Genomic DNA, 14,208 nt, shown 5'->3' with positions numbered 1-14,208 from the left:
CAGACACACTGCTTCTATTGTTGCTCTCCAATGCTTAAAAACAAAATACCCTGTGTGTACAAGGAAAGAAAAATATTCACTGACCACCTAGTGACAAGAAATACATTAAAAAGTTGAGAATATTATGCCTACATTCCAACAGGCGGGAAGCCATGTCATGTGTGTGTTTTGGTAGGTGCTAAAAGTGTTAACACAGGTTATTTACATACTCAAAGAACCTAGTCAAATCTAACACATTGTTTGACACCTACTCTTGCCCACTCCGGCCCACAATCTTCTCTACCTTTTAGAGTTTGGCTTATTCTCTGGTTGTTTCACATGTGCATGTCTTATTTCACCTAATACTGGTACCCTCCATCATGTCTTCTCCTTCTACCTCTCCTCCTCCCCAGAGTCAATTCTTTCTTCTCTGGTTACAAATTTTATTAGGTTTCCCCTACCCTGAAGAATACAATGTTGTCCCTTGTCCTTGTTATCATTTCAAGCCTCTGCCCTTCCTCTCTCTCCTATGACTATGAAAACTTCTACAGTGGTTGCCTTCTCTTGAAATCTATTAGGTCGGTGCAAAAACAATTGCGGCTTTTCACCATTAAAAGTAATGCTGTTACTTTTGCACCAACCGAATACATTTAGCTCCTAATATTTTTCTGAGATGGTTTTTCAAGGTCATTGCTGTGCTCCTAACTGCTACGTCATATAACGTTTTCTCAGCCATCTTCCTTCTCCTCAGCCTCTCTGCAATACTTAGCATTATAGACCGCCCAGCCTATTATTAGGCAGCTCCAAACAGCCAGACCATGTTCTCTCTCCTGTAAGAGCCAGAAGGGGCAGAGTTAACACCCTAGGCCATGGGTTGGCAAACTATAGCCCAAGGGCCAAATCTTGCCTGCCTCCTTTTTTGCAAATAAAGTTTTTCTGGTCACAGCTAGGTTCGTTTGTTTACCTACGGTCTATGGCTGCTTTCGTGCCACATCAGCAGAATGGAGTGGATGCTATAGAGACCACTTGACCCACAAATCCTAAAATATTTACTATCTGGCTCCTTTACAGCAGAAGTTTGCCAATCCCTGCCCTAGACAATTTTCAAAAACCCAGCTATAGATAAGCCATTCCTCATTTGCTACAGTCATGTTCTACTCCATGGCTCATGAATTATTCTCTCTTGGTAACAGCAGCCGCAGCAGCAGCAGCATTAACAACTGGCTGCTGTGCTAATGAGTGCTATTATGTGCTGTATCTCATTTAATCCTCACAGCAAACTTCTAACATTCAGACTTTGATTACCGCCATTTTACAGATCAGTAAACTAAAGCTTCCAGGGATCAAGAAACCTGCTCAAAGTCACAAAACTAGCAGGGGCTTAGATTCAAATCCAGGCAGCCTAAAACTAGAGCCTCTGCTTGCTATTAACTACCACTGTATACCCTCCATCTCCAGGTTTCTACCTAACTTCTTTTCAGCTCAAGATTCCAGATTTTCCTAGGCCGTATGTTTAATGCCATGAGGACACACCTCTTACCATCTCTACCTAGTGTCCTTGGTACTCTGCTTCCCCCACCGGGTGAGAGGCCTTCTTGGGAACTTGGTTGAAAGCTGTATTTGTACAGCAAGTATACCATTTTTAGGGAGACTATATATCATTTGGAGTGGCGGGGAGGTTGATGGAATTTATAAGGCAAGGTGGCACCATTCCACCCCTGGCCACTATGAAAGAATGAGATCATAAGCTTCTTGAGAGTATGAGCCATATCTTACATGCTTTTCTGCATCACCAAACGAGAGAGTAGATGTTTAAGAAACACCCACAAAATGTCTCAGGAAGTCCTCTTCCATATCTTCTCTCCTAAAACCCATGCAGCACATATTTCTTTAAATAAACTGTCTCCAACAGAAGGGCTCTTCCTCAAAACAAGCACCAAACGACTAACATCATCTTAAAATGGATACAGTATTTTATAGTGTACAAAATGCATTTAATGCATTTCCTCATTTATTTAAGGTAAGAATTGCAGGTATTAGTACCCTGTACAGATGGGGACATCAAGCTTCTAAAAGGTTCACCAGCAGTTCATTAAACGTAGGAAATAGGAAAGCACAGTACCCGACTCAGCTCATGACTTGGGGGAGGAACATACCACAATTTTAGGAGATTTGTTTTGAAAACTAACATTTTACCATACCTGATAAAAGCCCAATAAGGAGCATCAACAACCAGCCGGAAAAAGCATCACTCACGCTGTGAATTAAGGCCCATGTTGACTCTTTGCTTTTATTGGTAATCTAGGGGAAAATTAGAAAACATTGGTACACTCTACACACATCCTTTTTTCACCTCAAAACTGTTCAACAAAGAAATACAAAGACAAATCACTGGAGAATAGAGACCAATTTAGAGCTACCTCTCATATCATCTTTAGCCGAACCAGTTTGACTAACAATTTTGAGGTTTGCTGAAACCCCACCTTCATCTACAGTATTGTAATACCCACAAGTCCCTTATTCAGGGCTTCCTCCCAAGCTGCTCATTTCTTATAGCATCAACGTGTGTTGCTAATTGCAGTGGTCTCTTTCTGTCCTGGACATCAGATATTCCAAGGGCAATCTCTTGACTCACAGCAAATAATTTCAATGTTTTTCACAGAATAAACAAACACAGGCTTATTTGAGTGATAAAAGTACAAATTGAGGCTTTACTACCTGGGGGCTGTAGCTCAGGTCAGGCAAATTCCCAGACTTAATCCCACAAACCCCTAATTGTACAGTGGTCACAGATACTAAGTGATAGCAACAATGTATCTCTTTCATTTTCAAAAACCTGCAGGTAACATCAAGGCTATCAGGAGGTGCAGAAAGTTTTATCTTTTAAGTCCTAGCCTTGACAATTTAAGCCTTCAGGGCCCACATATTAAAAATCAACATTCTGACAGTTTTGTGTGGGTACTTCCCCTTTCTCTGAATCAATATTTCTTATCTTTGAAATGGCAATTTAGCTACCCCACTGTATCTACAGTAATGTCACAAACAATAAATTATTCTGAAAATTTCAAAAGCATTTTAAAAAATAGTTTTGACCTATGACTTTAAGTTTCCAATTTCAGTGCTGAAAAGGAATGAAGTTACATTTTTCCCTATGACATTGTTTCCCTTCTGATAATGAACAGTTAATACCAAAAAAAAAAAAAAAGCCCCCTTGTGCTATTTGATAAACAGACTTTAAGTGGTTTTAGATTACTAATTGGCATCATTTGCCTCAGATGCAACCATTAATATAAAAGGAAGTGCGGGCTTGTCATACCACAGGTGACTCTCATAATCTGGATAACATGTTGAATATGCAACTGATGAGAAACTGCCAAATTACAGATGGCAGAAATTCTAAAGCCTGCCTGATGAATTCATATATACATACGATAGAAAGAATATGTGTATATGTTCCCAAATGGCAGAAATCTTATGAAAAACATGAAATGTTTTATAGTGATCAACTTTTCGAGTTGTGACAAGAAAACTCAGTGGGATCACCAAATATCCCAGGATTAAGAAGGAATTTCTCAAAACCTGTACTTGGGACAACCTGACTCCTGGTTTCAGGTGGTTGTGAGAAAACCAGTCAGGAGCTGGAAAGGATTAAGAATGAAAAGCAATCTCCAACTGACTACTCAGGAGATTTGCTTGACTCTAAGAGGAGGAAATTAACTTGGGAGAGAATGGGGCAGCTTAAAATAAATCACATTTCAAATCTAGAGTCCAAGCAGAAATAGTAAGAAAGAAAAAAAAACCTATTGTGGGTTGAAGAAGTGACTCACCAGATGACCATCTACTAGGAATCTCTGGGATTGGACACCAATTTTTTAAATAAGCTTTCTATGTGGCCCTCATACAAACCAGAAATTGTGACTCTCTCATTTAAATGATACACAGCAACAAGTTAAAGGCAAATTACCTTGGCAGGTCTCTCTAAGAAGTTTTCACAGTACTTCAAAAATAGAAAAGTGGGGAAATTACCTTGCTAAATTCAAAAGAACCTATACCATAGCCATAAGTGCCATCTATTACCTATCATATTAAATTAATCTCCCTAATTTGAATTTGATTGGTCTTGTGGTTTTATTGGAGTTGAAAGCATAAGTTTACTTTAGTTTTATGGTTGCACAAGAGCAATAATCACAAGGAGTTTATTTTGTATGCTTCAGTAAACACTAAGGCTCTGAGATTTCTTTCTTTTATTCCTTTAACAGACCATGTACTTTACTTAGTTATGAATAGCCTGCATTAAGGGACAAACCATAAAAGACGGATGAGATGGGAAAGGAAGATCTTTGACATTTATTTTGCCACCTTCCTCCAAGCTTGTTTTCACCTCTCTTCAGAGGCATTTATATCCATTTCGCTGTAAGGATCCTTTTCAACTATTTACTATAGGAAGACAAATCATTAAATGCAATTTAAAATTTTTAGGATAAAAATTATGTCCAAGATGTCTTTAAAAGTAAATTTAAAAAACAAAACCCTATACTGCCAACAGAAACCAGATTCAGTCGCATCCAGGGCTGAAGAAAGGAAAAAACAGAAACAACAGACATCTTCAATTTCTTCCCCTGTATTTCCTAACAATTATGTGCCATCTTTTGTCTTACCTCTCGGTGCCTATCCCGGTCTCGAGACTTCTCTCTCACCCAATCAATTGTATTGAAATCATCATAGGTGCCTACACCAGGGATTGGTTCCTCCAAGAAATCCATGATCCTATTTGAAGAACCTATTCCACCACCATTGTACGACTTGTCCTCTGTATTAAACAAGAAACAGACATTAGTACTTCAGACACTGTTAACATTTTTAATACCTTCTCTTTGGGTTCCAAAAGGTGAGCCCTTAAACTATTAGTTGACTACAGTTGGGGCTGATAAAGAAATACAGTCACCTGGTATGAACATCCGTCCCATTCAGAGGTTTCTGTGGTGTAGGCACAAAATGATGAGTGGCTAAAAGCAGTATCAATGGAAAGCGACAGATGAGAGTGACAGTACAAAGAGAAAAATGAAAGGAGTTGATGTGCAATGGAAAGGATTTATGAAACAAAAGACAAGAAGGAGGGTGGAGCAGCTTAGGTATTTCAGTTTATGGAAGGGAGACAAAAGGGTCAAAGGCACTTGCAGCCATATCACATCAAGAACCATTTTACATTTATAAGGCAGTAATGCAATCCTATAAGGTGGTTTCTGCCTGACTGGGGACTCCAAATAAAGCATATGGGCCTCTTCACAATGTAAGTTGGCTGGAATGTACAAATTTCCCTTCAATAGGTGTAAGACTTGATCCCTGGCATAATGGGCTTGTAGGAACTCTAAGTATGTCAGCACAGTCTAAGATTTACAAGCAGAGATTTAAAGAACAGTGCATGATTCAGTGATGAAATGTCCCTCCCTGATCATTCAACTGGAAGAAACATATCCACCTGCCCACCCATCATAGTCCCTTATCTACTTTGCTTTGGGTACTTCCATTACAATTACTTATGTGCATGCTTTCTCTTCCTTTCTAGACTAGAAGCTTTTTGCTGGTAGCCCAATATCTCTTTCATCATTGCCTTCTCCACAGTGTCTAGCACATACCCAAGAATCAGTAAATATCACCTGAACCAAAATTTGTTTGATGAATGGTGGGAATGGGGGAGAAAGTTTTAAACTCACAAGCTATCTCACACAAGGCTTAATCTTGATCAAAATATTTCTGCAACATTGTTTGATGGAAGAAGATTTTGCTATTAAATGCAAAATATAAAGCAGTACTGAGGAATCTATGCAAATGAACACTGAGGAAAAGGGCAGAGTAATGCCATCATTTAATTCACCCAGCCAGAGCTCACATTTGCAGCACCAACCTTGGCAGGGACAAGGCTTCCTCCAGACTGTTTGGTAATAAATCCCTCTGCAGAGGAGGCCCAAGTGGGCCTGAGCTGACTCCCTCTCTTTCCATCTGCATCCACATCTTCACTGTAAACTCCAAACAGACAACTTTAGCACTCATATGGGGTAAGTTTGAAGGAACACTCCAAGCTGTACTTACAATTGGTTTACCAATTGTAAGTCTTCTGAATATCTAAGTCAGCACGCCTTTCACAGGCAAGGTGCACATTTGAAAGAAAAAGCTCTGCAGAGTCCAAATGATCTGTAGGGTGACGGTGGGTGGGGGTGGAGTGGAGAAGGTGAACAAGTTAATCTTAAAACCCCAATCCAAAGTCCTTTCCATATCTTCATTTGTATCTTGCTGTAAAATGGATGGCTGCTGAATCACCAGCCCAGCATTTCCTATCATGTCAGTGTCATATTGATAAAGATGAAAGCTGGTGTGTTTCTTGAGAGCTTAGAGGGAAAAAGCCAGCTAGGAAATGAGGGCAGAAAGAGGATAAAGTATGTGTGTGTGGAGGTGGGGGAGGGCAAGCTGTTTCAATTCTCAAGTCCAATGCTGATATGAACACAGGACACCAAACAACCAGATATTTACTTTTTAAGGCAGGTTAATGCCCCAATTGAATTTACTCTGGTTTAAGAGTTCTCCTTTCAAAAGGGAAAAACAGGATTTTCTGAAACTAATTTTAAAAATCATCTGACAGCTATCTAATGTTAAACTATATATCAAATGAGGCCCCCAGCTTTAAGGATATTAAGGCAAAATGAAGATCTGCAACAGCTTCTAGCAGGAAAGAAAGAATCCTATTACATCACTAGGTAACATGAGCACTGCATCATCCTCCTTTGTAGTCCGGTTTCCTTAGAAACGCAATTGTCAGGCCCCTCTCAAAGAGCAGGCAGTGATTAGAATCCTACAACAGACTGCTTGCGATTCTCCAGATCCCCTGCTCCCGGGGGGCATGCTTCAGTCCTTGGTTGGGCTCAAGTCTGCTTACCTTCAATCACAGTTTTCTTTTTTTCTGCCTCAAGGAAGAAATAACCTTGGCAGCCCGCATTTGGTCATTTAGGTTGGGGAGCTTTTACAAAAGAAGCCCCAGTCTGAAGTGCTTTAGAAGGGCACTTGCTGCATTCTCTGCCTTTCACGGCAACAAACGCCACCTAAAGAACCACCAGTGTTCCCTGGCGGTCAGAATGTGATGTCACTGTTGGAGTCATGTGACCAGACCTTTGGACCAGCCTGGGAGAAAGGAAGATTTTTAACTGGGCAAGGAAGCCTTAAAGATGTAGTCTCATCTAAACAAATGCCATCAAACCGGTGGCAGTCGGGTTGGCTCAGGAAACCTGGGTCCAGACAAGTCTTAATCTTCATTTAGCAGAAAGTCCAAGAAGGCAAAGTAGAAATATCCAAAAGAATTTAGAGTTACAGAGGTCCTAAGTATAAAAGGGAGAAAGGCAAATATAAAAAAGGCTTTTTAAAAAATGCACTGGATAGCAACAACGTAGGTAGTCTCACAAACCTAATGCTGAGTGAAAGATACCAGACACAAAAATGCACATAACATTCATTACGATTCTATGCCTCTAAGTTCAAAAACAGGCAAGCCTAACTTATATCATTTTACAACAGAAATGTAAGTGATTACATTTCAAAGAGAAGCAAGGAAATAACAAAAGTAAAGATAGAAGCCACCCAGAGAAGAGGGCTGTCATGTGGGAGGGGCACATGGCAAGGGCTTCTGGAATGCTGGTCACTTTTCTTGATCTGGGACGTGGTTTACTTGTGTGCTCATTTTACAATTATTCTTTGAACTGTATACATGTTTTATGCTTCTTTATGTACAAATCATAATTAAAGAAAAATGTAAAAAACTGAGCTGCATATAAACTTACTATACAAGGTCAGTTCTTTAAAAGCACCTCGTCACTTAAAAAACCCAGAGTACAGTCAAGAAAATGAGTTGTTTCTGAGTAGTAGTGCTCTACGCAGAAAGCAACAACTCTGATACTCATTAATCCAACCTGGATGAAAGTAGCTATTTCAGCCTGACAATAAATTCACTATGTTTCCATGGTTTTAAAGGGTTGTGAAGGCTATTTTAAAGCAGGTCTTAATTAATTGTGCAATTTGGCCAGTCCAGTAAAGAATAAAATTGGTATCTCCCAACTCTCTACATTGGGAGGATTCCCTAAGGGAATCTGAAGGACAGCCACTGTTAAACATAAACCCAGTCATAGTGTGCTCTAATAATTGGACCCTGTGTGTAGGGCTCTGAAAGGGTATTACTCTCATCAATTCTTAAGGTTAAGAAATGTTAATACAACAAAACCTTATGAAATGTGAGGCACTGCATGGGACCTGTATGCTTTCAGTTCATCATTGTTATATTATCTCATTCACTTCATGAACTAGTCTAGCATTAATGAGGAGGATTGAAAAGGTAGTGGCAACTGACTGTATTAAGTGGCCATGAGCTACACTGCTATAAAAAGCAAAAACCATTTATGGTCCAACTGTGAGTGTCTTATTCGATTAAACTTTTAGAAAAGTACGTATACCTCATTCAAAAAGGATAACCTGCCCAACCTCTTAAGCCTCCTTCCAAGTTGTTCTTTAGTAAACACAATTTTACCTGTAATTGTATCTGAAGACCACTACAGAATTCACTTATATTATCTAGTATGATTTACATTATCTATTAGATTATTTCACACATTAGCAGCTATATTAATTAGCAGTCAATTTAGCAAAGATACTATCTTTTTTGGCACATAAAAATGTATAGTTCAAAGGATTGCATAGCTGGTGCCATAACTTTTAATGAAAGTTCATGTGTTTTTCAAATGCTTTATCAACACTTCTAAGGGAGGGGTTTCTTTTTATTCCATGTACAGTTACTTCCTTTGAGAACTAGAGGGCTGGTAGCTATGATGCAGTCCTCATACTAAAACAAGATTTAATTAGAATTTAGATTAAGAAATGAGGCACCAGTATCAGAGTTTGACATGCTTTATTTCTTTTATTCTTTTCTACTCTCCATTCTCTTCTCTGGCAAACTTGTCATCTTTCGAGTGTGTTCATTATACAGACTGCCCAATGTAGGTCAACTGATACTGTTGTAAAAATAAGATAAAGAAATTCTTACCAATTTTTAATGCATCCTATGATAAAAACACAATAATAGAATATTTTGAGATAAACAGAATTCTTTCTGAAACACTGATCTGACCAGGTAATTTCCCGATTTTTACTATGCCAGTGGCTCCTACAGCAACATTTTGAAAACTTTTAGCCCATGAAGACCTCTAAATGGTTATTTGACACAAGAGTGGACTGTGAATTTAAAAATATTCATCATACTTTTTAGAATAGGGAAAACCATATATTTTAAAATGTATAATAATGATGACAGCCATTACTGCTATTTCAGGTTTCATCAATGAAAAGGTTTAACTTGTTCACACTCTTTCACCAAGGTATCTATAGCTGACTTGATGACAAACAGCTTAAGTCACTGGTCATATTCCACATCTAACTGGTTTCTTTTCTTAGCTTTCTGAGATGGAGTTTTGCTCTTGTCGCTCAGGCTGGAGGGCAGTGGCGTGACGACAGCTCACTGCAACCTCTACCTCCTGGGTTCAAGCAATTCTCCTGCCTCAGCCTCCCAAGGAGCTGGGATTACGGGCACCTGCCATGCCTGGCTAATTTTTTGTATTTTTAGTAGAGATAGGGTTTCGCCATGTTGGGCAGGCTGGTCTCAAACTCCTGACCTCAGGTGACCCACCCGCCTCAGCCTTCCGAAGTGTTGGGATTACAGGCATGAGCCACCACGCCCGGCCTTTTCTTAGCATTTTTTAGTAGAAATTTAGTAAATTTAGAAGAAATAAATTTTTAAAATTTAGCTGTCAAGAATGACAGTAGAAATGATCTACCCATTAACTAACGAAGCACAAAGTAACAAAATGTAAAAGGCTTTTCAAAAAACAATGTATTCAGAGTTAAGCTTCTGGTGTGTAAATATGCTGCCAAGAAAGGCAGAGTAAAATTAAACGATGAGCCTACATGTCAGGTTGAAGTACTAAGGTGAGTCTAGATTTTTTTGCCTCTAAAAGAAAAAAAGGTAATACTTCTCTCAAATTTTGAAGGCATGGTGAATGTTGTACATTAAAAAACTTAATGCCCTAACAGAAAAATTATTCAAGTTAAAGTATAATTAGACCTCAACTTAAATGGCAGAACAAAAAGCCCCCAAAAGGCTAATGTGCATTGCCTGAGTCCAGGAAAAACATACAGTAAATCAGTCAGAGAAAAAAGTCAACATTGAAACAGCTTTCCTGTAGGGTTACACTCGGGTCCAAAGACTTAACAACAGGTCTTTAGAAACACAGTGCTTGAATGAGGAGGCATATAAATGAATGTATTTAGCTCAGTTCCCATCATGGAAACTACTTTCTAATTTTTTTTCTTAAAAATCACATGATGCTTAAAACTAGAAAACTCCTTAAAATATAAGAAAAAAAAAAACCTGATTTGAGAATAATGTTTATTTAAATCCCTAACCAATATGCCATTAGAAATTTACCTAGGGGGATGAACAGTAAATGATTAAGTGAACTAGTTAAACACTAACAAAAACACAAGGGGAAAAAGGATAGGAAGAAATCTCATACACAGACCTTGAAGAACTGCTTTAGTAATATCACAGCTGCATGAGGGCTCACTAATTGGCAACAGCCTAAAGAAATAAATAAGCATTCAAAGAAATGGGGCAGGGCTATTGGTATATATCACAGGACTTGAAAATAGTCCCTTTTAAAAATGTTATTTCAGTTTTACAGGGATATATTATATTTTTGCAAGGCTGGAACCACATGTACAAAAAATTCAACATTATGCCTAACAAACATCAGCAGATATTCATCCTGTGGTTATTTAAACTTTACTTGCATTAAACAGCAAATACTAAGAGCCTATTATATGCCACTTCTTACTTCCATACTTGCACCCCGCTTCTCTTCTTGTACTGGTTCATCCATTCTAGATCTCCCAGTAAGTCACATAAACTCTTTCACATCCCATTTCATGTATTTGTCTGATAGTACATTACAGCAGAAGCCCTGATAAATTAATCAACATTTGTAGGAAGTTTCTATCTAGCAACTTGTGCCTTCATTTTGCTTCTTTTTTGTTTTCCCACTTAACTAAATTCAGTGATCAAAATGCAAATGTTGTTGGAGTAGCCCTCCCATCTAAGTCCTGAATAGACGTTATGCTTTAGTATACTCTTAGTTTGTGCCCGGGGACACTTATTCAGGGCAGCTATTCTGTTGGTATGCATCTGTATGCCATACCAGTTTGCTAAATACTACTTCAGTAACTACAGATAAATAACCACTTTTTCCTGAGGACTCTCCTCCCCCACCTCACCCTACCCGAGAAACTCCTGAACTTACCCATGATCCAGCAGCTGGAATACCAGGAGGCTCCAGGACACTGCCCCAGTGCTATGTCTGACAGCCAATCTGATTGGGCAGTGCCTGTGTTGTTTTGAGTCTCATCCCTGCACTCATTTCATTTAGCGATCCACTGCTTTGGTTCCTGTTCACAGCAGGTTAAAACTTCCAAGTGTCTAACACGCAGGAAGGACAACAAAGAAGAAACTCTATCCTGACTCTGCTGACAGCTAGACAATAAAACAGATGATGAAGGATGTGGGAAATGGAACTGCAAGAACCCCAACAAATCTATGATATTGAAATGAAGTTTGACAGTTATGAGAGAAATACAGAAAGGTTAGGCATGGCAAAAAGGGATAGGGAAAGCTGTAGAGACAAGCATGAAATGAGATTCTAACACCTCCTTCTGACTCTTTATTCCCATTGGATACAGCTCCATCTTCACTGGGTTGGAGATATTTGCTTGAGGAGTATCTCTTGTAGTCCTCTCATTCCCAGCATCTGCTCAACTCTGGAAGTTCCTGACTCAACCCACTTTCATGACCAATGGAACCAGGGTGCTAACTGCCAGTTATCAAAGTAACCAAAACAGAATGAGGACTTTGGCTTGGTATCTGCAGGCTCTTTCTGGACTAAGATGTCACAGAAAGTAATGTAGCAATGAAGTGAAGGGGCTAGATTTGACAAAATTGCTGAGAGGGCTCTCCATAAAAAGCAAACAGCACTCCACTCCCTTACTTGCTCTTCCTTCCTTCCTTCTCAATTGTACACATTTATGGGACTGACAAGAGAATGGGGAATGTGATGGGTACGGAGACACTGCCCTAAAATGCACATTACATATCACAGTGTTGGGAAATCCTTTGGGTAGCATGATCCTGCCTAATAACTTCTAATTATTGTTGTAGAAGCAGGAATTATCCAGTTCTTCTGTCCTAAGTCTACATTGGTTTCTCTCTATTAATTTCCAAAGGGAAACTGGGCACACGAGACTAGCAATTACTCTTTGGCAGGGGAAAAATTTCAAGAGAGAATATACCAAGTGTGAGATTCTCCTTGGATTAATAGGAATTGTGTGATGTCATGAACAGAAAAATAAGTTTCAAAAAAGCATATATATAGTGAGAATTGCCCTTAAAGACACAGTTGCACCTGCGTACACCAGTGTATCTATGCTATTCGTTGCAGCACTGTTTGTAGTAGCAAAAACCCAGAAACAATATAAGTGTCTGGTAATAGGGAAATAGTGCAAGGAAAGAAGTAGACTGATGTGTACTGAAATAGAAAACTATTCCAGACATATTACGTGAAAAATCAAGTCACAAAATAAGCAGAATATGTCTTTTTTTATTTTTTTTATATTTTTATATATGTGACTGGATAGAGAAAGAGCTGCAAGGATCATACTGAATTCTTTTTGGTGGTTGTCTCTGGAGTGGGACGAGCAGAGTAGACTTTCACATTTTAAAAACGTGTATTGTTTGAATCTTTCATAGTGAGGCATATTTATGTGTTATATAAGTGATTTTGAAAAGAAAAAATAATAGCAATGCAACTGGAAGAGTAGAGACAGGACATTGCAAAGAGCAGATCTATGTTCTGGGAGGCAGATTACTGGCATACTTGTGGACAAAGTAGGTGATAGCTTCTGGTGAACACCAGGAGGGAAAGCCTGGAGAGGAAGATGGTTTATTCAGTTTTTAAATAACAGTTAATAGGAACAAGTGTACTCAGATCCATTGTCCTGCAGTGAGAAGATGTGGATTCCAATCCTAGCTCCATAACTCACTAGTTGTGTCACCTTGGGCAACTGCCTTAATCTCTGTGGGTTTACAGGTTTGCCATCTGTAACATGAGGAGGTACTAGCAAGTATAATGTTAAGGTCCCTTCCAAATTCATACTCTATCATTTTAGTGATGATTTTTTTGCTTGGTCATTCATATATTGGATTGAATGAATGACTTCTGAGAGACCTTTATCTTTGAGGAATTCCAAATGATAATTTGACTGCACAGTTAACTGAGAATGCTCTACTGGCAAGATCATAAAATCGTGCTTCCAATCCTTAGAAAAGAAAGGTAAGACTCAGCTCATCAGTGAAGTATAGGACAATCTAGTAGCTCACTGAGACCCAACATTTCTGACATATGGTTAACTACACATAGCTTACCCATACGGCTACAGTATCTCTGGATTACTTGGTAATCCAGATTTTAGAAACATGCAGCACATACCCCCTGAAGCATTACAGTAACCCCTTCCTCTACCATGTGTCATAAATTGGAACAAAATGGAGCTGAAAATATATTCCTTCAAGAAGGGACCAAAGTGGTTTTATTAAATGAAAACGGGGAACCTCTGGATTCAGCTCCTGCAAGCAAAGAGCTTAGAAGTTATTACTCACATCCTTACAACAAGAAAAGTTTGGATAAACAAAAAAAAATCAATGATCTTTCTTGGACGCCCTGGAGAACTGAGGTTGCAGAGGAAACTGCCACCACAAAATCTGAAGAGACAAGCTTATTCAAAGAGACACAGCTAAGATCTGCTTACCTGGTGTAGAAATGGCTGGAGCTGGTAGAAACACAAATGGTTAACTTGAACAAGTTGCTGAAGGCTGAATGTGAACTAGCATGAGTACAAGAAACTCCTTGGGACCACGGTGTTAGGTGAGCTCCCACACCAAAGCTCTGCCTCCAGGAACCCCACCAAATTCTCACAGTGAAGATCTAAGAAAGAATCCCTCCTAGCTCTGACAAGGGGAGGGAAAGAGAAATCATTGCAAAATTTGCCCAGAGATTTCTCCATAACAAAGGCCTCAGGGGAAAATACTTTGCC

At 39.1% G+C, this 14,208-nt stretch overlaps 1 protein-coding gene across 5 annotated transcripts in view; it reads right to left on the bottom strand.

The window, feature by feature from the left end:
- The window catches only part of CLCN5 (chloride voltage-gated channel 5), a 157,138-nt gene that overhangs the window by 24,678 nt on the left and 118,252 nt on the right, over nucleotides 1–14,208 (bottom strand). For 3 of the 5 annotated variants that reach the window (XR_004262796.1, XM_032258687.1, XM_032258686.1), the window contains 2 exons: nucleotides 4,638–4,789; nucleotides 2,181–2,280 (listed from right to left, as the gene is read on the bottom strand). Coding sequence is in view for 4 of the 5 variants with exons in the window: in XM_032258687.1 (XP_032114578.1) it covers nucleotides 2,181–2,280; nucleotides 4,638–4,789 (252 nt within the window). In the remaining variant the exon portion in view is untranslated. Of the gene's footprint in view, nucleotides 1–2,180; nucleotides 2,281–4,637; nucleotides 4,790–5,884; nucleotides 6,889–6,910; nucleotides 9,544–14,208 lie in introns of those variants that run through there. The other 2 variants (XM_032258688.1, XM_032258689.1) reach the window with 2 other exon arrangements.

The sequence above is a fragment of the Sapajus apella genome, unplaced genomic scaffold, assembly GCF_009761245.1.
Source record: "Sapajus apella isolate SASKATOON/1434 unplaced genomic scaffold, GSC_monkey_1.0 scaffold103, whole genome shotgun sequence".
NCBI lineage: Eukaryota > Metazoa > Chordata > Mammalia > Primates > Cebidae > Sapajus > Sapajus apella.
The sequence above is the reverse complement of the archived record's forward strand: the minus strand, read 5'-3'. Positions and strand labels throughout refer to the sequence as shown.